This window comes from Protopterus annectens, chromosome 6.part0, assembly GCF_019279795.1.
Source record: "Protopterus annectens isolate FY-2018-M chromosome 6.part0, PAN1.0, whole genome shotgun sequence".
NCBI lineage: Eukaryota > Metazoa > Chordata > Ceratodontiformes > Protopteridae > Protopterus > Protopterus annectens.
In genome coordinates this window covers 1,996,605,785-1,996,632,650 of record NC_056737.1, presented here as the reverse complement: position 1 = coordinate 1,996,632,650, position 26,866 = coordinate 1,996,605,785, and the positions used below count along the sequence as shown (strand labels likewise).

Below are 26,866 nucleotides of genomic sequence, written 5' to 3'. Positions count from 1 at the left end.
CATGGTAAAAAATTTCTCCAAAGCCAACTTCATGCTTCTTAAGACAGAAGTGGTGAACTTCATGACACCCATGCAGATGAGCAATACAGTTACGACTACTGACTCCTACACAATTGCACTTTATAAGCACTTACACGAGTGCATGGATCGTGCTATACCAAACAGAACCAAGATGCTAACCTCCAAAAAAAGGAAGCCAATCTGGTGGTCCCCTGCCATAAACAAGCTGTACAACAGAAGGAAGAAACTGTTGCAAAAAGAGAGTAAAATCCCATGAGTGGAGGAGCTCCCTGGTCAGCCTCAGTAAGAAGCTGCGATCCCTGATAAAATCCTCCAAAGCTAGTTACGAAAACAAAATTGCCACTGATTCTAAAGACAACCACAAAGCATATTATAGCTATGTCAAGAATCTCAATGGCAACACTCAGATCTGCTTTGAGTTATAGCACAATGGCACTGAATATACAGACCCAACTGATATTGCCAACATCCTGGCAGATAGGTTCAGTGCTAACTTTACCCGCCTCTCACCCCCTAAAGAGCCCATCTCTATACCGGAAGAATGCAAAGTTCCTGTAATCACGGCTGCACAGGTAAAAACCACACTCTCCAAAGCCAAGAACACAGCATCATTGGGACCAGACAACATCCCAGGCTGCGTTTTACATGAACTACAGAACGAACTGGCACCCCACCTAAGTACCATGTTCAGTCATAGCCTCACCTCAGGCTTTGTGTCTGCTGAATGGCGCACAGCGACGGTTATCCCACTCCAAAAGGGGGGAGCCACCACGGACCCTGGGAACTACCACCCCATTAGCCTGACGAGCCTGGTCTGCAAGGCCATGGAACGTATCATCATGGAACTTATAAACAAAGACATTGGTAATCTCCAAACTCGGGTCCCCACCCAGTTTGGGTTTGTAAAAGTCAGATCATGTCTCCTAAACCTGATAGACGACTTTGAAGCAGTCACCAAAGCCGTAGGCGAGGGTAAGGTGGTTCACACAGCCTATCTAGATCTTGCCAAGGCTTTCAACACCATCCCCCACTCTGGAATTATAGATGAACTCACTAAACTAGGTATAAATCCCTATGTCAAAAGATGGGTTGCCAGCTGGCTCACTGACAGAACCCACACTGTGAAAGTAGCAGACTCCAAATCCGACTTCAGACCAGGGACAAGTGGAGTACCACAGGGTTCTGTCCTGGGTCCCCTCTCCTGTTTGGTATCTACTTCTCTGAAGTACAGGCTAACATAGAAGGTCTTTGGGTAACGAAGTTCACAAATGACTGCAAACTAGGAGCCATAATCGAAACTCCTAACGATGTGGACATCCTACAAAAGGGCCTCACTGAGACAGATGCCTGGTGTCAAAGCCATGACCTCAGGCTCAGTGCCAAAAATTGCATTGTCATCCCTCTGTACCCATGAACTACAATATAGGCAGTAGTATACTTAACACCAAAAGTGTGATAAGAGACTTTGGGACACAGGTGGACAATAGTCTCTCCTTTGATAATCACATCGCCACAGTAGTCAGGAAATCCTTCTACGTGGCACACCTCATCACAAAAGGTTTCTCATCCAGAAAAAAAGAGGTCATTGTTCCTCTCTACTCGTCACTCATTAGACCCATTATAGAGTACAACACCCCTTTTGGTATGTACCTCACAAGACATCTACAACAACTGGAAAGGCCGCAGAAATACCTCACAAAGAGGATTACCGGCCTCAAACAGATGCCGTATGCAGACCATCTAAAAAAACTTCAGCTTTACTCTGTCGCATATCGCCTACTCAGAGGTGGTCTGCCTAACATACAAAGGTATGTCAAACCCAGAGCTGTTGGACATGCTCCACTTAAAGAAATCCCAATCCCTTCGAGCTACATGCTCTAGGGACCTAAACCTTCTCACCACAATAAACAGAACATGCCAGAGGGATAGATTCCTGTCCCAGAGACTTCCCATACTCTGGAATAAACTACCTATGTAAATCAAACAATGCTCCTCATTAGCACTCTTCAAGAAAAATCTTGATGATTGGATGGGAAGGAAAATAATTTTCTTGGGTGGCAAAACCAGGGTACCTTTTTGGCTGGGCTTGTATAGGCCCCAGGGCCAATAGCCTAGTACCTACCTATGAACCTATAGCTTTTATATACTGTAACCATTGTCTAGTCTTTCACAAGCACCTTGTCTTTCTGAAATGTTTGTAGCTGTACACTTCACTCCTTCAGAGTTAAAGGGTGAGTTTCATCCAGATTTGTTTACATTCTCATTCATAATTTGTTGTGTGAAAGAATGGTATGAACCTCTTATCAGTAATATTTTTCTTGTTTGGTTTAGGTGCTTACCATATGTGTGAGTGCTGAGTGGAAGTATATGTTCATTACCTCTTTGTTCTCATGGTCGCTGTTCATCCACTTTTCTTTCATGTTTATTTCTGTGGGGAGCCGTTGGATTTTTGCTGCTCCCTAACAAATTTATAAAATGTTTTTCTATTCATGGCAAGAGTTTGCCTCATTCACCTTGTATTCTAAGTCTGCAGACTATTAAGCACCACACCAGCTAAAGAGAAAACGCTGTTCTTGCTTTCTGGTTTTATGAATTTTGAGAGCTTTACACGTTGTCCTCTCTGCAATTTGACTTGCTGCTTTTCTGAAACATGCTCACTCTACATAATCAGGTGACCCTCTGTAGACATTATTCAGCTAAAATGTGTCATCTTAAGTACATTTTAATTGTAATTGCATCTGCAAAGAGGCTTTTTGGTCATTAGAAGCTTTCTCTAGTGAGCATAACTAGATTTTCTGTATAGTACTAAACTGCGTTCTGTATCTGTGGAGAGTTCAGCTCTAAAGTAGTAACTGGGCACCATTTAAACCACCCATCCTGCACTTCATTGTTTAGAGGAGCATATGCTTTGTAATGTAGATAGAAAGTATGTTTATCTTCTACTGTCATACTTAAATGATTTGAATTTTCCACTTTTAATTTTTCACTTATGACAAGACAAACAGAATGACTCACAACTCCGAGAAACCATTCCTTTCCATAGATTTTTGCATTTAGTTTTGGTTTTCCAAGGCAATCTGTCATGTGGCTTCTGGACCCACTGTGTCCAGGAAACACAGCAATTGCTTATTAGAAGTATGTCAGTTAACGTTATGGAGAGCTATGCCATCTTTAAACTGCATTACTTCCTAGATGTGCAGCCAAGACCAGATGGAAAAACTGGCATTGCATTCCTGCAAAATCATTTCCAAAAATAGGTTCATCTGGTCCTCTTGGGATCATTACAGCAGACTCTGTATAAATTGTTGTTCTTCCATTGAGAGTGACCATAGCAATATAGTTTTCCTTGTAAAAGATCGATGTTTGCAGTCACAAACGTAGACTTGTATAACATAAACTAGTATAGAAAATATTTACGGTCATCCATTCAGCCATTTTCCCATTCTCTTTTGTTTTCTGTTCTCTAAAAGAAATCATTTATAGTGTACCTAAAAGCATAACTATTTCCTGTACATTGCTCAAGATTTTTTATCTGTCCATTTCATGTTGGGTATACTATTTTCATGTTATGCCAGGCCTTGGATTCAGCAAATAGCTTGGAGCTGGCAAGTACAGACAGGATAGTGATATTTAGTTTAATTGCTTTCATTGTTTCTCTGTGTGCTGGATAGGTTTAGCACACTAAACAGACCTTTGTTTAATAGGCTGGCTTAATTAGTGCACATCTTTAATGTTTATTTATAGATTTGTATTTCTTCGTAGTTTTATATATGCAGTGCAGTTGCTCACAGTAGTATTACAATTCTGAATGATGAGCTTATTTGAGGAATTTATCCTGTTTGTAATGTATACATGGGATACTGTCTTACGGAGCAAGTAACATATCTCTGTTTAATAATCTCTGAAGTTTTGTTCACATTGCATAACTTGCTGTTCAGGTCGGCCTGGGTAACATCTGTACTGCAAACTGTGAAGATGGTTTCCCTGAAGTCATAAGTTGGCTGAAAGCAAACTCAATATAAATTCAGTAAATTGGCATGTTTTCCTCACTTCTAGGAGGTACTAGTGTCTCTAATGCTTTGGAGTGCCCTGCAGATGAGACGAGAACCATTGTTTCCTTGGATACTTCTCAGATGGTATGTATGAATGTTTCTTGTCTCAGTGCTTGTTTGTGTGCATGTAAAATATGTATTCTGTACATTATTCTGCTCACAAAATATGTGATATTTGAATAAAATACAGACATTATTTCATTTTAAAGAGTTGCACACATCTTGGAGAGAAAAGACTAAAAACAGTAAGTGGAAGTATTGCAGAAGGGTTTTATCCTGAAAGGGCTAACGTCTACATTAAAGAAGTACTTGTTTTAGCCTGGTGGTCTGTGGATTTTATTCTACTTTTTTGTATTGCAGCTCATGTGTAGGTTGTATGTAAATACCGATGTATGTCATTCTTAAAGGATTCTAATTCTCTGTCAATGCTCATGAGTATATATCCTTGCTCCATAAAGAGTCTTTTGAGCTATGACTGTCTGTGTAATTTAATTAAGTTTTTATTCCCTCTCTAAAGTCATAGTCCTCTGTTGTATCATTATAATCTGTTGCCACATGACTAGCTGTGGTATCACAGTCACTGCATTACGAGTTTATGTTGGGGAAGAGGCGTCAGACCAATAAATTCAGCAGGGTTCAACAGATCTCACACTTTAGTTAATAAACCAAGGGAGGCAAGTGTAAATGTTTTCCATAATGTGCTTCTGATGTATATGCTGAACAGACCGTCATCAGTCCAGTGCATCAGCCTGCTTTTAAGAATTTTAGATAAGGACCTCATATTTTTCTCGTGGTGGCAGCTTACCCATTGTATAATGTGGTGTAGATCTAAATTTCTGCGAGATTACATAACTCAGATGAAGGTGCATGCCTGATGTTATGCCACAGAGGCATCAGGCAAAGCCACAAAGCACTGTTGCAGAACTGCAGGTACTCCAAAAATGTCTGAAGGAGAAGAAATACTAAACTGTGACAAACTGATTGAATTAGTGGATTTTTTAAGGTTTAACACCACCAAGATCAGAGAGATGCTTTTACAGTGCCACCCCTCCTTTGAATTGTTTTTGAAAAGGCCCCCAACACATCCCCACTGGAAGGCACAAAGCTGTCAGCTTTAGGCATGTCCTTCTGGAATGAAACCACTGTGATGTTAGCTGGCTGGGAGATTCCCCTCTAAGTGGTCTGTAGCAAATGCCCTTTTTATCATTAGTGGGGAGGATTAAGGTGTCCATTTTCTAATAGCTCTTAAAGAGGTTCCCATTAACTGAATGGAGGTCCTCAGTGTCTGCCAACATACAGGACCTCTTAAGGCAGCTTATACTGAGAAACCAAAGCTAAAGCCTGCAATTGAGGGAGACAAATGCCATTATTCTTGAAATGCAAACATAACTGTGTCCAAGTATGTTGAAGTTTCCCTTTCATATATTGTCTTCTGATGTGATACCACCGACATGTAAAGTTCCCATCCTTTTTAATATTCAAATAGTAGAGTGGGAGCAACACTTATCTTTAAATTGTTTCAGTCAACCTCTTAAGTCAAATAAAAGTACTTCAGCTTTGGGGAATTTATTGAATGTTGGTGCAGTGCTAGTCTGTGAAAGAAAAAAAAATGTAAGTTGTAGCTGTAACTGAGAAGCCTGGTTTACCAAGGACATTAGAACTTATTGGGAAGAATAACTGAAGTATACCCAGGAGGGAAAAAAAGAGGTTGGGATGTGATGGAAAGTTTATGTAACACTTGGTACTAAAATCAAAAAATAAATGTAAATTATCCTTCAGGAAATGTGCACAAAAAGAAGGTCATATCATCTGAAGCTCAGTATGGATGACTCCCAGACAGCTTAAAGAATGATTCTCGAAGCAAAAGAGAGAGCTACAGACTGACCAAGTGCTGAACATGTGGAGCACTCTCCATGTACGTAGGGACACTTGAAAGCCCATTGGGTGGAATTATCTTTAGCAGCAATGCAGTTACTTACTTTTTTTTTTTGGTCCCCTCAGACCTCATTGTTACTGACCTGGCCCCCAGAACCCAACATCCAGGCTGGGTCTACCAGCTATTCTCCAACCCCCCCCCCCCAGACTTCCTCAGTTTTAGCTGGGACTGGTTGTGGCTCTTGAGGGTGTCTTGGGGCTCGACTCCTCTTTGTTTCCATCTGGGGGGGGGGGGCATTTTTTTTTCATGACTTTCCAACTTCCCTTTCTCCACACACCATTATGTATATCCGAGGGCAACTCCCCTCTTTGGACCACACCCCTCCTTATGGAGCATATTGAGTGTCTTCCCACCTAGGATGGGCATTTACATCCCTTCCCTGCCACTTTGTTAGTCAGACGAGCCATTAATTGAACCCAGGTCTGATGGGCTGTAGTCAGGGCTTTATCTTTCTATGCAGTATTTCTTCTTGGTAATAAATACCCACTTGCTTACTTTACTGCATGACGCTCGGTGTCATAAACTAGGCAAATGGAGTTGAAAGGAATCAAACTCTGTACCCCAGACTACAGGTAGCAGCTCTTTTAACAGCTCAGAATCTTAATCCTCTGCCCAACTGCCATAATTTGCTATTCAGAACTGTTGCAGACAAAAAAAAGGCCTGCTTTAATTTCAGAATAACCTCTGTTGTGTAGATGTGAATGAGGCATGTCCATTGTCAAAACTAAGATAAGCCTTCTTTTTTCACTGTTAATGAACATTCTGCCTTTCAGACAGAGGCATTACAAAACCAATGTGAAAAAAGGCCTAGATATTATGAAGAAAAATATTTGTAAATATGTTTTTAGAGGAGGTTTGTAAAATTAGAAGGTGGCAGTAACTTGCTAATATAATATTACTTCTATGTTAAGAATTATGGTGTTTTAGTTAAAAACATTGTAACGCTTTGGCCGGCTAACATCTACTTGAAATCAGCTGGACGTATAAGTGAATTTAAGTACACTTTTATCTGCTCTTTTGCATATAGTACTGTATTTAATTTATTTATTTGTGTTTTTCACTGAATATTAACTCAACTGAAGTTGTGGCTATCTCTCTACAGAGTACTTTTTAGAATTTCTGTGTAGCCATTGATAGCAGTGGGGGGTAGTTTCAGCTCATCAGTGACAATCTGTCTTGCCTTATATAAGTGGTACATTTTGAGTTATCTCTGCTTAATATCAGAGCTTTGGCTGGCTAACATCTACCTGAAATCAGCTGTACTTTAGTGTTTTCCGCCTAAACGCAGATTTTCCAGCATTTATTGTGATTTAAAAGCTTGTTTTTTTTCACATATTGTACTTATTTGACTGCCTGCACTTTTAAAAAGTTGTTTTTTGTTTAAATAATTTGTTTAACTGTTGCAGGCTACACACTAAAGTGCGATAGCCTTTTCTGATCGTTTGTAGTCGTTTAAAGCTGTTTTAAGCGCATTTTTTACTGTTTTTGCCTTATCTTTTCAAAAAAAAACAAAAAAAAACATAAAAATTCTAAGCTAGTATAGTCCAGTTTTCAGGCTAGCGCTGAATTCAGGGCTGTGATAATAGTTTCTGAGTTGCCCATACCTTACTTGGATAGAAGGAAGTTTCTGTGTTCACCTGTGAGGGGGGGGGGGCTTTGAGCAACCTATCTGTCCCTGGAGGAGTGGTTCCAGCCCAGACGTTAGTAGTTTATTGGCCATTTTGGGCTAATTGCTATCTCTTTCATTTCCCTACTATAAAAACCGCGTTTGCATGGTTTTGCGGTTAGCTACGGTTAAATTATTCCCGGCTCCACTAAGTCTCCTCTTCAGTTTTTCCCTTGAAACTAGTCTAACTTTCAACCTAAGCACTCAAAAAGCATCTTACAGCCCAGCACTTGCTCAGACCTAATAGCAAGCACTAATATACCCCTGACACTTATTGCCCAGCAGGGCAAGGCTCTTTATTCACCCCTCACCAACCAAGCGACTAAGCAGCTCACCCTACTATTCAGGCATGACCAAAGGGCAACTTCAGGTGCACTCTCCAGTCCAGCTGGTGAATCTGGGTATCCTGAGGCAATGTTACAACTGCCTCATGTACACAGTCAACCCTCTCCTCCTACCACAAAGTACTAACATATGTGAGAGATGCAATTATACAACCAAACTGGAAGCTAAGCTGTCTCCACCCAAGACTGGAACAGACAGTCAAGAGGAAAAGGTTAATACTTGCACCACAACTCCAGCCGCACACAGACCTACTAAAACAGCACTGGCAAAAAATACACATAAATACACAAAGTCATACTCTGAGGCTCTAAATAAAAACCTACAAAAGCATCAGAGACCTCCAAAGCAGACACCCAAACAACCTGCACTTCCAGTCACAAACCAGACAACACATAAAACACAAAATCAGTGTGCCGCACAATCACAGCCCTTAAGGCGAAATAACATACCTAACGCACTAGTAGTAGGTGACTTTATAGTCAGGCACACTGACGTCCCACTCACTATGCTGGACAAGCAAACGGTTACTGTTAGCTGCCTGTTGGGAGCCAGAATCCGCCACATAACACAGGCACTCAGGTCACTCCAGAACAAGTACAAATATGACTCTGTCATTGTTCATTTTGGTGTGAGACATACCTCCCTGGACTACATGAAAAGAGACATGGAAGAGCTCTCTGATCATGTAGCCCAGGCTGGTATGACCCTGACTCTGAGTAGCATCCTGCCCTCATCAAGAATGATACCTAAGTATAAAGAAAAAATGATCAATTTCAACAATTGGCTAAGCTTCTGGTCTCATTCAAAGGGGATCCAGTGTCTGTCAGCTTGGGACGACATGCTCGACAAGCCGCGTTGCTTCGCAAAAGACGGCTTGCACCTGTCACCCCTAGGCTTTCGAATACTGGCCAAGGCCCTTGCTGCCTCCATAGTGCCTTTTTTAGGCAAGGCTCAAAAGTCAGACCCACCTCCGTAAACAGCACAGTTAACAAAAAACTGAGGGTTATGCTACTCAATGCCAGGAGTTTAAATCTCAAAATGCACGTGCTCGAAGCACGCCTCAGTATAGAGAACGTCGACATCTGTGCAGTAACTGAAACCTGGTTCAAGGCTCCAGAGAGCACCCCAGCACTACTGGGCTACAACTCATACCACACGTTTCGGCCACAGAACACGGACCGAAACACAAAAGGAGGTGGTGTATCCATATTCATCAAGGATACCTACACCTCCAGGTTAGTGGTGCAGCATGATACCTCTGAGATCATCCATGTACAACTACCATTGGGCAAATCAGCAATGCAAATTATGGCTTGCTACAGATCACCCTCCATGAGCCAGGACCACCACTCCACCTTTCTGAAGACACTGGAAAACATGAAGGTCCTACCAAACACTATGATATTGGGTGATTTCTACTACCCTACAATTCACTGGGAAAACTACTCGAGTACTAATTCCCAGGCCCAGCGCTTCCTGGAATTCATCATCTCAAATGCCCTGGATCAGCTGGTAAACTCCCCTACCAGAGGTGAAAACATATTGGACCTGGTCATCACCAACATGAGCAACAGGTGTTCCACACCGGAGGTCAACCCGTCACTGGTTCGATCAGACCATAAACTAATCACTCTGGATGTTCACACCCCACCACCACCCCCAACTAAGGAAACCACAGTAAAAAACTTTTCTAAAGCAAACGTCACCTTACTTAAGACAGAGGTGGTAAGTTTCACAGCCCCCATGCCAAAGGATAACGCTGCCCAAGATGCAGAAACCTTTACAAATGCACTCTTTGAGCACCTACAAAGATGCATGGATCATGCCATTCCTAGCAAAACCAAGACTCACTTCTCTAAGAGAAGGAAACCAGTTTGGTGGACCCCTGCAATAAACAGGCTATACAATAGAAGGAGGAAACTAGTTCCGAAAAAAAGCAAATCCCATGAAGGAAAGACATCCCTGATCAGTAGCAGTAAGAAACTGGGATCCCTCATGAAATCATCCAAGGCTAACTTCGAAAGAAAAATAGCTAAAGATTCAAAAGATAACCACAAAGCCTTCTTTAGCTATGTTAAGAATCTAAGTGGCAACTCACAGATATGCACTGAACTAGTGCAAAATAGCACAAAATATACTGAACCTACTGATATTGCCAACATCCTGGCAGATAGATTCAGTGCAAACTTCACCCCCCTCTCACCTCCAAAAGGGCCCACAGCAATACCGGAAAAGTGTAGTGTCCCAAAAAGCACAGACGCACAGGTGAAAACAGCCCTTTCAAAAGCCAAAAACACAGCGTCAATGGGACCAGATGGTGTCCCAGGCTGCGTCTTGCACAAACTACAGAACGAACTAACCACCCCCACCTAAACACGCTGTTCAACCTCAGCCTCTCCACAGGCTATGTGCCCATAGAATGCAGCACAGCAAAGGAGGGGCCATAACTGGTAACCATCACCCCATAAGCCTGACTAGCCTGGTCTGCAAGGCTATGGAGTGCATCATCATGGAACTCTTTAACAATGACATTGGGAACCTCCAAACACCTGACCCGAACCAGTTCGGCTTTGTTAAGGGCAGATCATGCCTACTAAACCTGGTTGACTTTTTCGAGACAGTCACCAAGGCCATAGATGAGGGAAAGGTGGTTCACACAGCCTACCTTGACCTCGCCAAGGCTTTCAACACCATTCCCCACTCTGGTATTACAGAAAAACTCACCAGCCTGAACATAAACCCCTACATCACGAGATGGGTTGCCAACTGGCTTACAGAAAGAACTCACACGGTAAGAATAGCGGGCTCCAGGTCCGACTCTAAACCAGTCACAAGTGGTGTCCCTCAAGGCTCGGTCCTGGGACCCCTACTGTTCGGCATATACTTCTCAGAAGTACAGACAAACACAGGAGGACTATGGCTAACCAAGTTCGCCGATGACTGCAAACTGGGAGCCATAATTGACTCTCCAGCTGACACGGACATCCTCCAGAAGGGCCTTACTGAGACGGACACCTGGTGTCAAAGTCATGGCCTTAAGCTAAATGCCAAAAAATGCATAGTCATCCCGTTTTGGAAAAACAAAACACCCACGAATTACCACATAGGTGGCAGCCCCCTTAATACAGAAGAGGTAATAAGAGATCTGGGGATCCAGGTAGATAGTAATCACTCCTTTGACAATCATATTGCCAAAGTAGTTAGGAAATCCTTCTACGTGGCCTATCTATTTACTAAAGGGTTCACATCTAGAAATAGAGGTTATAGTGCCCCTCTACTCGTCACTCATTAGACCCATCATAGAGTACAATGTCCCATTTGAGATGTACCTCACAAGGCACTTCCAACAGCTGGAAAGACCACAAAAGTACCTCACCAAGAGGATTACTGGTCTCAAACATATGTCCTATGCAGCCCGACTGAAAAAACTCCGGCTGTACTCCGTGGCATATCACTTACTCAGAGTTGATCTCTGCCTGACTTACAAAGCCATGTCCAATTCAGAATTGATGGACATGCTCCACCTAAAGAAATCCAAGTCACTGCGAGCTAAGCGCTCTAGTGAGCTAAACTTCGCCACAACAATAAATAGAACATGCTGGAGGGATAGATTCCTGTCACAGAGACTTCCCATGCTTTGGAACAAAATTCCAAATTACATCAGGCAGAGCCCCTCACTAACACTCTTCAAGAGAAACCTTGACGAGTGAATGGGTAACAAAATATATCCCTGGGATCACTTCATTGGCTTTGCTTGACAGAGGATCAGTTAATTAATCAATGGGGCGGCGAAAACCGACACACTCTGGCTAGGCTTATAAATGCTCTCGGGCAGATAGTCTAGTACCTACCTATGAACCTGTATTTCTCTCACGTCTTCTGAAGAGAACTTGATCCATGTTTTAATCTCATTATTGTATGCTTTGAATGTATCATGTCGGATAAAGGTATATGTAAAGTGGTAAAAATGTTTGAATTTAGATTTTGCTTCTTCAGTTCTGTGAACTGAGGCATTATGCCTCTGTGGTGCACACCTTGACATTGAGGCACATTTTTAGTTAAGTACAGTCGAAATTTGGTGCTGTATTGGACTAATATTCTTTTACTAGTAGACTTCTTATGGGGCTATTGAACACTATCCCTTGTTAAAGAGGTCTGGAAGTGAACTGTAAACTAGTAAACCAAAATAAATGCCACTAGAACCGTAAATAAGCCAGTTACAATATTAACTTACTGTAGCAAGAAATTAGTTTGAGTTTGCAGAAACCTTGGCTGATGTACCTTGTATGGTACAAATTGTCTTCCAAACGTGACCTACTTCCTTGTGGTTATCGTTTGGCTGTAAAGTAAATGTGTATATGAAAAAAGTACAGTCTCGAAGGAAAGCTAATTTAATGTAAATCTGTACCAAGTTAAAATAAATCAATACTTCATTATTGAAACTATGGTTCATAGAATGTGTTCCCTTTCTCAGTTTTGGTGTATACTTAGAGCAAGTATATTTAAATAAAGGGTTGTGAACAAAGCCCCCGTCTGTGGTGGGTGTAGTGGGCATAGCACGCCCTGTAGAATTTTTAGTTTCATTTTTTTCTCCACTGCCTACTAACCATGATGTAACCATGTCTCACTTTATCAGTCCATTTGTTACCTACATGGCAAGAGCTGACTGAGACGGGTCGTCATTGAGATAGGGTACTTTGAAGTTTTTTTTGTTTTTCTTCCTGGCCCTAAGTGTGAATATCTTTCGAAGCCCCAGGATTGGGACGTGCAGTGGTCTGACCACAGAGGACATACTCTCACTTCCACAAGAGGCATTTCCTCCAAGCAGGCCTGCCTCTCCCATTGTAACACGTGTGATTATTTTCCTGGTCTCAGCTAGGAAAATAGCATCACCCTGTGTGCCCTTGGGTGCACGAAAACCTCACCATTACCCCCAGAGTAAGGAAAGCACATCCTTATTTCTCCCCATCCCTGTCTGGTTTTTCCAGCGTCAGGGCTGCTAATCAAAAAACATTTGCCTTGGTTGCAGTCAGGACTGCATCCCTGTGTGCCATGGAGCAAAGGACTCCTGCAGAAATGCTTGCTGTAATACTTAATCTGGAGGGGTACTTCTTGTGAGTTGTTTCTACTGAGTAATATTGCAATAAGTTGTTATTCCTGCTTCTGTCTAACTGCCTTTACCTATTTGCTTTATACATTACAAACATCATTAAAGATGTGTAGAGTTAGGGTTCCGTGCCTGACTGACAGCCTACTACTGGCTACTGGGGGGGGGGGGGGGTGAATAGTCATTAAGTTATGTGTTATCAAGTCCAGGAATACAACTGTGAACATCTGTTTTTGAAGGCAAGATCAGGTACTTTGGCTGGATTATAGTGGCTTGTAGCACCATCATGGCTTGTGAATAAATGGATTAAATGTCCCTGAAAGCTTGCATGATGCTGTTACTAAGAATACACATACCTGAACTTGTCACACTATCTTGTGTTGGTGGTCATTACTCTGGTGGTGACTAGAAATACATGATCCTGAGTGTTAGCTAAGTAGCATGTTCTTGGCATCCTTGAGTCAGCTCCCTATTGAAATGTTGGCACTCAAAATGCTGAATGCGGACATTCCAAACAAAAAGACTGAAATTGCAAAAGAGGAGCAAATCTTGAACAGCATTCTTCTCGTTTAAAGTTCTGTTTTGCACACACCCCCCCCCAAACCTATATATACTAACTCTGATTATCATACATCCTTGAAAAGAATATTCCCGAATATCGAAATCTCAGACTTGGTACATAAAAGGTAATTTTTCTGCTCTTCATTCTTCATGTTTTGTGACTGCCTTATTGAGGGTCCTGACATTTCAAGTGGTTACCCCCTGAATTACTAACGCAGGGTCTTATACTGTTATTACTAAGAAGATTCTTTTTACTGTTTTTATGATCCTACCAATTACTCACACAGATAGCTGCACTGGAGGCCAAAATCCTTGAATGCCATAATTCTAACCCCTGGTGCAATGAAACTAATAAGGAATTGTTACTCACACTTGGCTATAACATCACTCTTGAACTGATAACTAGTTGTATATCACAGCACATATATCTTGCACCTGAGCTTTGTAAAGTGCAGAAAATTATGGTAGTCTGCTCCAGCAGTGCTATCATCTGCTTTTGTAGCTTTCATCCTGCTTCCTTGCCCTGTTTACATGTGGAGAAGCTTCTTAGTTTGATGTACCATTCTTAGTTGTCATTCCTGATATTACTGACTGCAAGACAAAATTATCTGTAAAAGCAAAACCCTGTAGTCATTAAAGCTGTTTGACAAATGGAAAAAAGTACCAGGTCATTAATAAACCATAAACTGAGAAGACAAAAAGTATGGCTGAATTTACCAGACTCTTATTTATTGACAAGGTGACATGTCAGGAAGCAATTTTATAAAGGGGTATTTACCATTTTGCCAATAAAACAAAAAAAAAAACTGTCAGATCTTCAGACTATTGGGGTTGCTGTCTTTTTCAATATTGCTGTTACCCTCTGGCAAATTTTTGGGAAGGGTTGCACTCCCACCCCTTGGGGGCTTTGCACACCATACCCTTTTTACCTGATAAAAGTAACTCCAGGACTACAGCAACCATGGAAAAGTCAGCAATCCCAATAAATCAGGACTTTCAACAAGATAGGTGTTTTAATAAAGTGAAGCGATCCTGTGCAGTGAAGCTTGTTTGGACTAGTAATACAACTTGAATTTCATCTAATTGGTAGATATAGAAATGTTAACAATCTGCCTTTTAAAATATAGTTTAAATCAAAGTTTATTGGAAACAAGAACTTTCAGTATATTTCCTATTTTTATATAATTATGTGCATATGATTTGATGATAAAAATTATCTACATTTTAAAAATCTGCTGTGGATAACATGGTTGAGTAACTCTCATTTAATTTTAGTAGTGTATACACTCGCTAATTCACCTTACCACACACTTTCCTTTAATTCCAACATTCTCTGCTTTGACTTTCTAACAAATACATTTCGTGTAACAGAAACATGTACCTTTTTAGTTTTCTCAGTACATCTGTTTAATGCATTAACTTTTAATGCCCTGTGATATAAATGTTCTTCATGTTCCTACTTAAGATAATTACAGTTGATGGAGCTTGTTGTGTACATTACTTTTGCCACGTGTTAATCATCAGTACCTTTTAAGAAGTGTTTTCTGTTCTTAACTGAATGACTAGAAATCATTTTTGATATATTTATACAAGCTACACACATTGCATGAAAGAGTAGTGCACACATAAGTTAAGCTGCATTGAATTAACATTATTAACATGTGTCAAATCCCGTTGAAATAGCAGAGTAACATTAATTTGCAGTATATTAGAATTTTCTGTGATTTTTGTAGAATTTCAGGCCACACTATTGTAACAGATCTTACACTAATTGAGTATCTTATTAGATACTGCACTTCTTTCATGCTTTTTATGTGTGTCTTTTTTTTTTTTTGACAATGCATGTAGACTTTTAGCATTACCTCTGTTTGAATGAAAGTTTCTGTTTGTTGGGTAAACAAACAGTAATGTGTCGGTGGGCCCTGAAGGAAGTTATTTCCCCATTAACACATTATTGCGCTTAGACAGTGGGATGTCTATTCAGTTGTTTTATATTTGCATTTTTATTTGTATGTATATATATTTTATTTTTTATGTAAAATAGTTCATTCTGTTAATGTTTTAAAGTTGCTGTAGTATATGTAATTGTTTGAGTGTTGCCACTTGTCTAATCAGTTGTAGCTTATATTCTTAAAAGCATTGGTCCTTGGAACCTAAAGTTTTATATTTTATAGGCAAGTACTAGGATAGTTGCCTGTGCAGGTCATTTTAAGCCTAGACAATTTCCCTTTCAAAGGTGAAAGTCAAACCCTTTAAGTAGTGTCTATGAAGCAGATACCTTAACTATTATGCCAACCCCCAAAATTAAAGATGCAGTTTATAGGCAAGCTATAGAAATAGTTGCCCTTGTGGGCCATTTTAAGTCTAGTTAATTTCCCTCAAAGGCGAGAATCAAGTCTTGTACCTTCTGCCTTTGAGGTTAACACCTTAACCATTATATCATCCACCAACCCCTGTGACAGAGCATTACTGATAATTAACTTTGACACATGTTTATCTGATTTATTGATATATAATTGTAAGAATTGAAAGCACTGTAGAATACTGGAATGCTATGGAAATAACTGGAAGAAACTGGAATGAGGCTGGAATGAATGTCTTTATCTGCTAATTACCCAGAACTCTGCTAAACAAGTGCCATTCTCTCCTCTATGTGCCAAATCTTCTTGTACCTTTCAGAATAAAATTCTGCATACACTGTAGTTTGGTTAAGAATGTTTTATTATGGACACGCGAGATAGATGTCAACGATATCTGAATCAAATCTTACTGTTTCCAGTAACAGTTCTGATAAACTAAAATAAACTGAATTATAATGTCCATAGCAGCTGCACTCATTATACTCAGAATTATTCCTTTCATCTGAATAATGTAATTAATATTCTGGAATGGTGGCAATTTGACCTGATTTCTGTACTCACTTTCAAGTGCCTGTATCAAACCTCTATGGACTGCATTGCAATGTCTTTTTGCATACAAGTCCAAACGAATTAACTTCTGTAGCTAAAATATATCTCCAAAATAATACCACAACCCTGTAAATTCCCTACACGTTCTACATGTCTCTGTAACCTTGGTTCCCAACCCTGTTTATACTTAATGTACTGCACAATCTGTTAGCACACTTTATTCTTATTAGTATTCTTCACTGAAGGTTATTCATTTGTACTGAAACTTTCCTTTCTATATATATTTGCTTTGATATGGCTACATTTCTAGACCTAAGCAAAGAGAATACTGTATTTATGTCTAACAAACTACATTTATGTAAAACCTAATCGTAAAGTAATTACACTGAAAATGCAAATGGCAGTCTTAAGTCAAAATGAAGAAAAACTCGGAATAGGCTTCTTTTGTTTAATACAGTAATGAAGGAGGCAGTAAGAGAGCAATGAAGGCATAAAGGTATTGTGGTGCAGCGGTAGCGTTGTCCCCTCACAGCAAGAGGTTCTCCCATTCGATTCTCTGCTGGAGTGCCTTCTGTGTGGAGTCTGCATGTCCTCCCCGCGGTCGAGTGTCCTTCAAAAAAGATATGCGTGAATGGGAGTGCCTTCGTTGAAGGTTGGGCGACGGGCTGGCACCTCGGCACCGTAAAAAAATCTGACAATCATTAGTAGACCGGAGTTCCACTGTGGCGACCCCTAACCGGGAAAAGCCTAAAGAAGAAGAAGCACAACAGAGTGGGATGCAGGCATTGTACCTGCAACATAATGAGAACTGGCAGGGCACACTAATCTGTCTTTTTTATCATCTTTATTGAATTATCAGTTGAGACATAGGCAAATGTGCATTTATGTAAAATAAAACAAACCATGTTAACATTCCCCATTACAAATATTATACATCACATTGTATATCACATATATTCTTTTGTATAACTGTCATCAATCCAACCTTACATAAATTGCTCTGTTCCTCCCTTCTCTTAAACTTCACTCATCCTCCAAAACATTATTCTGCATGCATTGTTCCCACAATTTCCTTTTTTTTTTGTATGTAATTTGCTCTTGCCCTTTTGCTAAAGATTCCATTTGCAGTTTTTTTACTGTAATAATATTCAGTACTTCAAATGCAGTTGGTTTAGACTTTGATTTCCTTTTTATAGTAATTGTATTTCTGGCAGCCACCAGAATTAAACCTAACAAGGCATTACTATGTGTAGGCAGTTCAGATCCTGTACCCCAGCTAAAAAATAATTTCCTTAGTTACACTTATTTGCTAACCCCCTATGTCTGACAGAGTAGTTTGTAGGGAATTTTTAAAGTTTGCCAACTCATTGCACTTCCAAAACATATGTTCCCAGTTACCTCTTTCTTCCCCATCACACTTCCAACATTTGGGATCTAACTGAGGACAAATTCTTTGGAGTTTGCTTAAAGTATAAAAATACCTATGCAAACACTTCCAAGAAAAAAAAATCAGAATCTTTAGACTTTGTTGTATATTTGGGAGCCATACATAAACTGCTTATTCAGTCTCTCTTCCCAGTCTTTTCTAACATCCTGTGACTAATTTGTATAGTTATCATGCAATATTTTATATGACCTAATTATCCATTTTTTAACAGCAGCTATTGTTGTAGATTAAGCTAAAAACTCTAGCAAAACAGGACTTTCACTTAGGATTCCCCTGTACCTTTCTTTTTACTTATACTCTTGATATAGTACAGTTGTGTAAATTGAACTTACTGTAACAGCAGATGTTCGAATTATATATTCTGATATAGTATAGTTGTGTAAATTGAACTTACTGTAACAGTAGATGTTCGAATTATCACTGCTGTAGTACCCTTAGCGGTATGGGTTATATCCTGCCAAGGGTGTAATAGCCATCCAGCTTCCAAAGCTTCAGGGAACCTTCCACATGCCCAAACTGTCAAGCAGCTCAAGCATAGCTGACTAAAAGTCAAGTTTGGGCATGAAGCCTTCAGAGCTTTACTTCCAGCAGTGAGAGAGAGAGGCTGAGCCCTGAAAGGACAAGGCTAAGAATAGCAAAAATGAATGCCCACACCCTGGCATAAAAAACACACACAAAAAAACAAGGGGGTGATGAAAGGAGGGAGCGGCTACTGCAGCAGTGATCATTTGAACATCTAATGTTATGCTAATTTCAACTTGGACAACTGTATTATGTTCTACATATTGATCATTGCTGCAGTAGCCTTACTATATGACTAGATTACCATAGCTAAGCTGTCTTTGGGAGGTGGAAGGAAAAGAGTCCAGAAGCCTCTGGAGAATGGTTCTAGCAAAGCGTGATCTAGACCTAGAGAAGGAATCTAGCTTATAGCACTTTGTAAAAGTATGTACAGAGGACCAAGTAGCACTTTCTAGAATACAACAATTTCCAAAAAGCCGTAGAAGAAGCCAAGGTTCTTGTAGAGTGGGCCTTGACCCTGCCTAGAATAGATTTGTAATGGTGAGTATAACAAAAGGTAAAGAAATAAGAAAGGTCATAGGATAGTAACATACACATATATTGTAAAACCAGAGGACAACTAGCTCTGAAATGGTGCTGGTTATGTTGTTGGCACCAACTAGAAGACGTTTCCCATTTGGTAATGTATGATTTTCTAGTAGTAGGCTTTCTTGTCTCTATTAGTACTTGCTGCACATCCTCAGAAAACGGGTACCTAAAAGGAATTAAGACCTTATCCTGCAGGCAGCTGATTGAATATGATTGATGTCTGGGTATATCAAACACCCTTATTATTATGTGAGCAGATTCATTCTGTGGGGAAGCTTGTGATAATTGCTCCTAGCCATTTCCAAAAGATGGGAGAACCATTGTTGCCTGGGCCAGAAGGGAGTCACCACAGTGATCTTGGGAGACTCCTTGTGAATCTTCAGAAGTACCCTGGATATTAGTGGAAAGGATAGAAAGGCATGCAGGAATATTCCTGTCCAAAGAAAAGAATAAGAATCTGTTATCCAGGCCTTCTTGCATGGAGTCCTGGAACAGACTTTTTCCAGTTGATTGTTCAGAGATGAGGCAAGTCTACTTGAGGAACTCCCAGCAGATTCTTGGAAGACCACTGGTTCTAGTTTCCATTCATCAAGGTCTGCCCTGGTTCTTCTCAGTTTGTCTGACACACAGTTTTGCTTTGACAGAATGTAAGATGCTTGTATAGAGAGATTGTGCTGTTATATCCCAAGCCAAAGTGGCTGGTCTGCAAAGGGGGTATGAACTGTTTCCCCATTTTATGTTGATGTACCACATCACTGTGATACTGGCTATAACCACTTGAAGAGGTCCCAGGGACCAGATGGTTCAGAGAATTGAGTGCCTTGATCAGGGCAAACATCCCCTTGATACTTATGTGATTGCATCTGTCTTTGCTGTCCACATCCCCTGCACTTGTATCTCTCCTGAAACTGCTCCCCAAGCAAAGTCTGAAGCATCTGTGATGACTGACTGCTTTTGGAGCAGGACGTGAGAAGGAAAGACCTTGATTTTAGGATATCTGTTCTGACAAACCCCGGTACTGGAATCTAAAAAGATAAAAGGTGCTGATGCTGAGACCAAAGAGATTTCAGATACTACTGTATCTTTCTCATGTGAAGTCTTGCCAGGGGCATAATGAGACCCAAAATTCTGAGGTATTCCCTCACAGTGACCGAAGTCTGACTGAAAAAACTTTAGAAACACATCTAGATAACAATCTTTTTTTTTCCTGTGGAAGAAAAGCTGTTTGAACTGAGGTGTCTAGTTGACATCACAGGAGCACATTCCTGAGTGAGGGAGTCAAAAAAGACCTTTGAATGATCTCTTGGAGTTCCAACTTGTGCAAGAAATCTCTCACCTAAGATAGAGATTACAGTCATTTTGAAAGACTCAGCAAAGATAAGCAGGTTGTCTGAATATGGAAAAATCTGGATACCTTGTCAGCTGCAGTGAATGTGGATACACTGTAGGATGCAATTATCTGTAGCTGAAGTTAGACACTTTGTGAGCATCCTTGGTGCAGTGGATAGTCCAAAGGTTAAGGCAGAGACCTGATAATGTGATTCATAGACATAAAACCTTAAGAAATATCTAAAGTCTGGTTGAATGGGAATGTGATGATAAATATCTTACAAGTTTCCTGGTAATACTAGACTTAAAAGAGGAAGAATAGGCAACAAGTTGTGAAGTGACATCATTTTGAATTTGGTCACTGTCAAAAGCAGGTTTAGAAAAGAAAGATCGAGAACTGGTCTCCAAGTGCTTTATTTCTTTGATACTAGGAACATGGTTGAATAAAACCCCTTCCACACCCTGGGAAGGAAAAACTGGTTCTTTCACTTCTTGGGGACAGCATGTGATGAAGAATAAGTGGAAACAAACCAGTCTGATTTTAGGCTGAAGAATGGCCTCCTGCAAGGGAGGAATTTCCTCCCACTGCCATCTGTAGTCCTGCTGAATGATTTTCAGAACCCGTTTGTCTGAAACAGTCTGTTGCTAAAGAGAAAAAATGAGATTCAGACTTCTGGAAGAGAAAGAGGGCTAGGATGGGAGGGGGTCACAAAGTCTCTTGAATAGTCATTCAGACTTGGAATGTCCTTGGTTTTTGGAGGTTTGAGACTTCTTTTTGGAACCTCATTGTCACTTCTTAATGCCTGTTTACCTGAATTCTGTTGAGACTGTGTTGTTCCTGTTTTTTGCCAAAACTGGACGAGAAGAAAGAAAATCCCTTGGACAATTTGGAAAAGGAGGGCTAAAATCTTGGAGATTATCTGGATCAGCTTACCCCCTTCATCACACTTTTTGATCACCTCTGCAGCAGAGTGGCCAAGCACTAAATCTCTATCCAAAGGAGAATTTAATTTTTTATTTCTAACATTATCAGGAAGGTTCTGAGACTGCAGCCAAGCAAACCTTAAAACTGTATCAGTGGTTGTGGTCCTGAAAGAAGTATCAACAGAGTCATGCGCACACTGCGAACAATGAGCTACCTGTGCAGTAGAAGAAAATAGGTTATTTAAATTACTTTTTTCTTCACCAGAAGAAACTGTAGATAAAACCTTCCCCATACTTTCATAATATGTTAGAATAAACTTTTAAAATATGAGCTTGACAATTTAAAATTCTGAAACTCAAAGTTGCAGAAGTATACACTTTTTCCCATGCCTATTAATAATGTTCCTATCCTTAACAGAAAGAGTAGGATCAGAATTAACTAAGCACTTAGCAGCAGAGGAGTCAGCTAAGGCTGTAGCTGCTAGATAACGTTTGCAAATAGTGTATACAAATTTAAGACTGAGGAACTTTATACATTCTAACTGCCTTTTTAGGGACAGCTGCCTATCAGGAAAATTTCAGGCAGTAAGACACACACCCTCTTAAGCAGACCGGACAGGAGGAATCCATGTAGGTTCTGGAAAATCCTTCTGTGACAACTCATAGTATTTTCTGAGGTACTGAGAAACCTCAGTGTTTTCCAACTGAAAACTCCTGGACAGTTGTCAGTAGTCTCAGAGAAAGAGAACCTCCCATGGAGAGACTCATAAAGTTTGTTCTCCTTTGAGTTTGAATCAGAAATCTGAGGACAAAACCTATCATCCATCCCTCCATCTTCCTGTTCAGATTCAGAATCTTGAATCTCTTCTGGAAAGGAGGCATCCATTTTTCTTTTACCAGAAACTACTGTACATGAAGGATCAATAGCCTGAATCAAACCTTGAGCCAGTCCCAATTAACTACTCATATTGAAAGAAATTTGAAGAGAAGTAGATACATGCTTGGCTTTCTGTTTTTTTTTGACAGGAAAAGTAGGGCCAACTGTGTTACTAATGGCAGCCGCTGCTTCCCCAGGGATGGACACAGCATTCTGACACAGCAGAAAAACCTTTCCTGTTCCCTCTTCCAGGACCAACAAGAGTAGTTCTGTCTTACCCTCTGAGGAGACCCTAACTTGGTTGTAGATGTTACACCAGAGGGAGCTGGGATAAAAGATGAATGGCCTGAGGTACACCAAATGGCCACTAAAGAATTACCCACTTGTGGCTGAAGTAAATTGCTAGCCTGATGTAGTGACAAAGGCTGTTTAACTGTTTCTTTTTGTGGCTGGAAGAAGGAATGACCATGGGAGTGACAACCTGTTCCATGGTCAAGTCGAAAATGGTGCCTGTATTCCTGGGGAAAACCAAGCATCAGTGTCAGTAAAACTACCAGTTCACAAAAGTTACTTTTTTAACGGAAAGAACACAGTAAAAAGCACTTTTCAATGCTATAGCAGCCCCACAATTTTAAAGTACAATTTCTCTAGTGAAAATAGTCTGTCAGTTAGATAAGACTATCTTTAAACTGACAGAACAAGTGCTCTGTTTAAAAGTACATTACAGGCTTGAGACAATCCATTAAAACACAACACTCCTAGCTTTAAAATAACTTTCCTGGAGAGGAAATTAATAAAACTCTAGTAAGAAATAAGGAAATGGAAGTTTTTCCCCAAAGGGAACTTATCTGCCCATCTAAGGAAAACATAAGCTGACCGTCAATCCACAAAAGCCTCGTCTGCAGTAAAGCTGTGAAGGGATTCATGCCCAAACTTGTCTTTCAGTAAACTCAGCTCAAGTTGCTTGACAGTTTAGGTGCATGGAAGGTGCCCTAAAGTTTTGGAAGCTGGACGACTTATAACCTTGGCAGGATATAATTCATATAGCTAAGGCTACTGCAGAAGTAATAAATATCAAAATTAATCCCTGATAGGGAAAGCAATCTCAGACCTGCAGTCCAAGTGTCTTGTTGGCCTCTTCCCATTCTATTACCTTTCCTTCTCTAGTTGTTTGCTCCCAATACCTTGGTTCCTTAGCTAATTCCATCCCCCTCATGCCCGTTGTTTATACTGCTAATTATAGTCATCCCTGTCGGCAGAATCTCCTTTCTCCATTCTCATGTTGACTTAGTTATAGATGAATATAGTGTTCTGTATGGCTTTTGTTATTCTCTTGAAGGATCTGCATCCAAAATCTCACTCTCTCCTTACTTCCTGAATCCCGCCCCCCCCGCTTCACCATTATCCATTTCCATTTTGAAATATAGCTCTCTACTTATGTTACATATGTGAGCCTTAATTGTGTATCTCTAAGCAAGCCCTTCAAATCACAGTGGTGCAGCGATAAGCAAAATACACAAATGAACAAAACAAAATATCTCCCTGATGGTCCAAGGGTCAAAACAAAACAGAACTACTAAGGCCCCAAAGAAAAAAAAAATGAATACAAGTTGCAGTTAATTGTAATGGTCCTCCCTGTTTAAGCAAGGAATTAATTTAATGTTGTGATTCTGAAAAAGTCCTAAGTTATATAGGACTAAAGTGCTTAATGGCTTCAAATCAGATAATCCTAAACCACCTTGTTCTATTGGAAAGCTCAACTTGTCCCACTTGACCCTTTTGTATTGTCTTTTGTTCATAGGTTCTTAGGTAGGTGCTAGGCCATTGGCCCTAGGGCCTATATAAGCCTAGCCAAAAAGGTACCCTGGCTTTCGCCACCCAAGACGATTATTTTCCTGTGCTCCTGTCGAGCAGAGCCACAGAGGTGATCCCTGGGGTGAATTTCCTATTTCCCATCCAGTCATCAAGATTTTTCTTGGAGTGCTAATGAGGAGCTTTGTTTGATATAGATAGGTAGTTTGTTCCAGAGTATGGGAAATCTCTGGGACAGGAATCTATCCCTCCAGCATGTTCTGTTTATTGTAGTGACAAGGTTTAGGTCCCTAGAGCGTGTAGCTCGGAGGGATTGGGATTTCTTTAAGTGGAGCATATCCAACAGCTCTGGGTTTGACATAACTTTATATGTTAGGCAGAGATCGCCTCTGAGTAGGCGATATGCGATGGAGTAAAGCTGGAGTTTTTTGAGACTGTCTGCATAGGGCATCTGTTTGAGGCCAGTAATCCTCTTTGTGAGGTATTTCTGCGGCCTTTCCAGTTGTTGTAGATGTCTTGTGAGGTACATACCAAAATGGGCGTTGTACTCTATAATGGGTCTAATGAGTGATGAGTAGAGGGGAACGATTACCTCTTTTTTTCCTGGATGAGAAACCTTTTGTGATGAGGTGTGCCACGTAGAAAGATTTCCTGACTACTGTGGCAATGTGGTTATCAAAGGAGAGACTACTGTCCACCTGCCCCAAGGTCTCTTATCACACTTTCGGTGTTAAGTAGACTACCACATATGTGGTAGTTCATGGGTACAGAGTTTTTACCAAAGGAGATGACAATGCACTTTTTGGCATTGAGCTTGAGCCCATAGCTTTGACACCAGGCATCTGTCTCCGTGAGGCCCTTTTGTAGGATGTCCACATCGTTAGGAGTTTTGATGGCTCCTAGTTTGCAGTCATCTGCGAACTTCATTATACAAAGACCTTCTGTATTAGCCTGTACTTCAGAAAAGTAGATACCAAACAGGAGAGGACCCAGGACTGAACCCTGTGGTACTCCACTTGTTACTGGTCTGAAGTCGGATTTGGAGTCTGCTACTTTCACAGTGTGGGTTCTGTCAGTGAGCCAGTTGGCAACCCATCTTGTGACATAGGGATTTATACCTAGTTTAGTGAGTTTATCTATAATTCCAGAGTGGGGGATGGTGTCAAAAGCCTTGGCGAGATCTAGATAGGCTGTGTGAACCACCTTACCCTCGTCTACGGCTTTGGTGACTGCTTCAAAGAAGTCTATCAGGTTTAGGAAACATGATCTGCCTTTTACAAACCCGAACTGGGTGGAGTCCAGAATTTGGAGGTTACCAATATCTTTGTGTATAAGATCCATGATGATACGTTCCATGGCCTTGCAGACCAGGCTCGTTAGGCTAATGGGGCGGTAGTTCCCAGGGTCTGTGGTGGCTCCCCTTTGTGGAGTGGGATAACCGTTGCGGTGTGCCATTCAGTGGGCAAAAAGCCTGAGGTGAGGCTATGTTTGAACATGGTGCTTAAGTGGGGTGCCAGTTCATTCTGCAGTTCGTGTAGAAAGCAGCCTGGGATGTTGTCTGGTCTCATGGATGCTGTGTTCTTACCTGTGGAGAGTGTTGTTTTTACCCGTGCAGCTGTGATTACAGGAACTTTGCATTCTTCCGGTATAGAAATGGGCCCACTAGGGGGTGAGAGGGGGGTAAAGTTAGCACTGAACCTGTCTACCAGGGTATTGGTAATATCAGTTGGTTCTGTATATTTAGTGCCATTGTGCTGCAACTCAGAGCAGATCTGAGTGTTGCCATTGAGATTCTTGACGTAGCTATAGACTGCTTTGTGGTTGTCTTTAGAATCAGCGGTGATTTTGTTTTCATAACTAGCTTTAGAGGATTTTATGAGGGATCTCAGCTTCTTACTGAGGCTGACCAGGGAGTTCCTCCAATCAAGGGATTTTACTCTTTTTTTTGCAACAGTTTCTTTCTTCTGTTGTAGAGTTTGTTTATGATAGGGGACCACCAGATTTGTTTCCGAGGATAGCATCTTAGTTCTGTTAGGGATAGCACGATCCATGCACTCGTGTAAGTGCTTATAAAGTGCATTTGTGTAGGATTCAGCAGTTGTACCTCTATTGTCTGTCTGCATGGGTGTCATGAAGTTTGCCACTTCTGTCTTAAGAAGCGTGCCGTTGGCTTTGGAGAAATTTGTTACGGTGGTTTCCCTAATGGGGGGTGGGGGTGGAGGCGGGATGTGGATGTCAAGGGTGATTAGCTTGTGGCCGGATCTGACCAACGAGGAATTGACCTCTGGTGTGGAACACCGGTCGCCCATGTTGGTAATGACCAGGTCTAGGATATTGTTGCCCCTGGTGGGGGTGCGGATAAGTTGATCCAAGCACTGGAATTTAAGAATTCCAGAAAATGTTGAGCAAAAGAGTTGGTGCATGAGTAGTTTTCCCAGTTAATGGTGGAGTAGTTGAAATCGCCCATTAGTAGGTTGTTGGGTTGTACCCTAATATTTTCCAGTTTATCAAGAAATGAGGAGTGGGAATCCTGGGACATGGTGTGGGATCTGTAGCAAGTTACAGTTTGGATTGCGGTCTTGCCCAGAGTTAGTTGCACTTGGATAATCTCGGATGCATTATGCTGAGCAACTAACCTGGAGGTGTGGATAACTTTAATGAATATGGACACACCTCCGCCTTTAGTGTTTCATTCCAGGTTAAGTGGCTGAAAGGTGTGGTATGACTTATAGCCTGGTAATGCAGGGGTGCTCTCTGGAGCCTTGAATCA

The 26,866-nt window shown here is 40.9% G+C and overlaps 1 protein-coding gene across 1 annotated transcript in view; it reads left to right on the top strand.

The window, feature by feature from the left end:
• Positions 1-26,866, top strand: part of AGPS (alkylglycerone phosphate synthase) — a 1,624,661-nt gene that overhangs the window by 587,705 nt on the left and 1,010,090 nt on the right. The window contains exon 7 of the mRNA XM_044075311.1: positions 4,078-4,157. Within this exon, the coding sequence (XP_043931246.1) occupies positions 4,078-4,157 (80 nt within the window). The remainder of the gene's footprint in view (positions 1-4,077; positions 4,158-26,866) is intronic.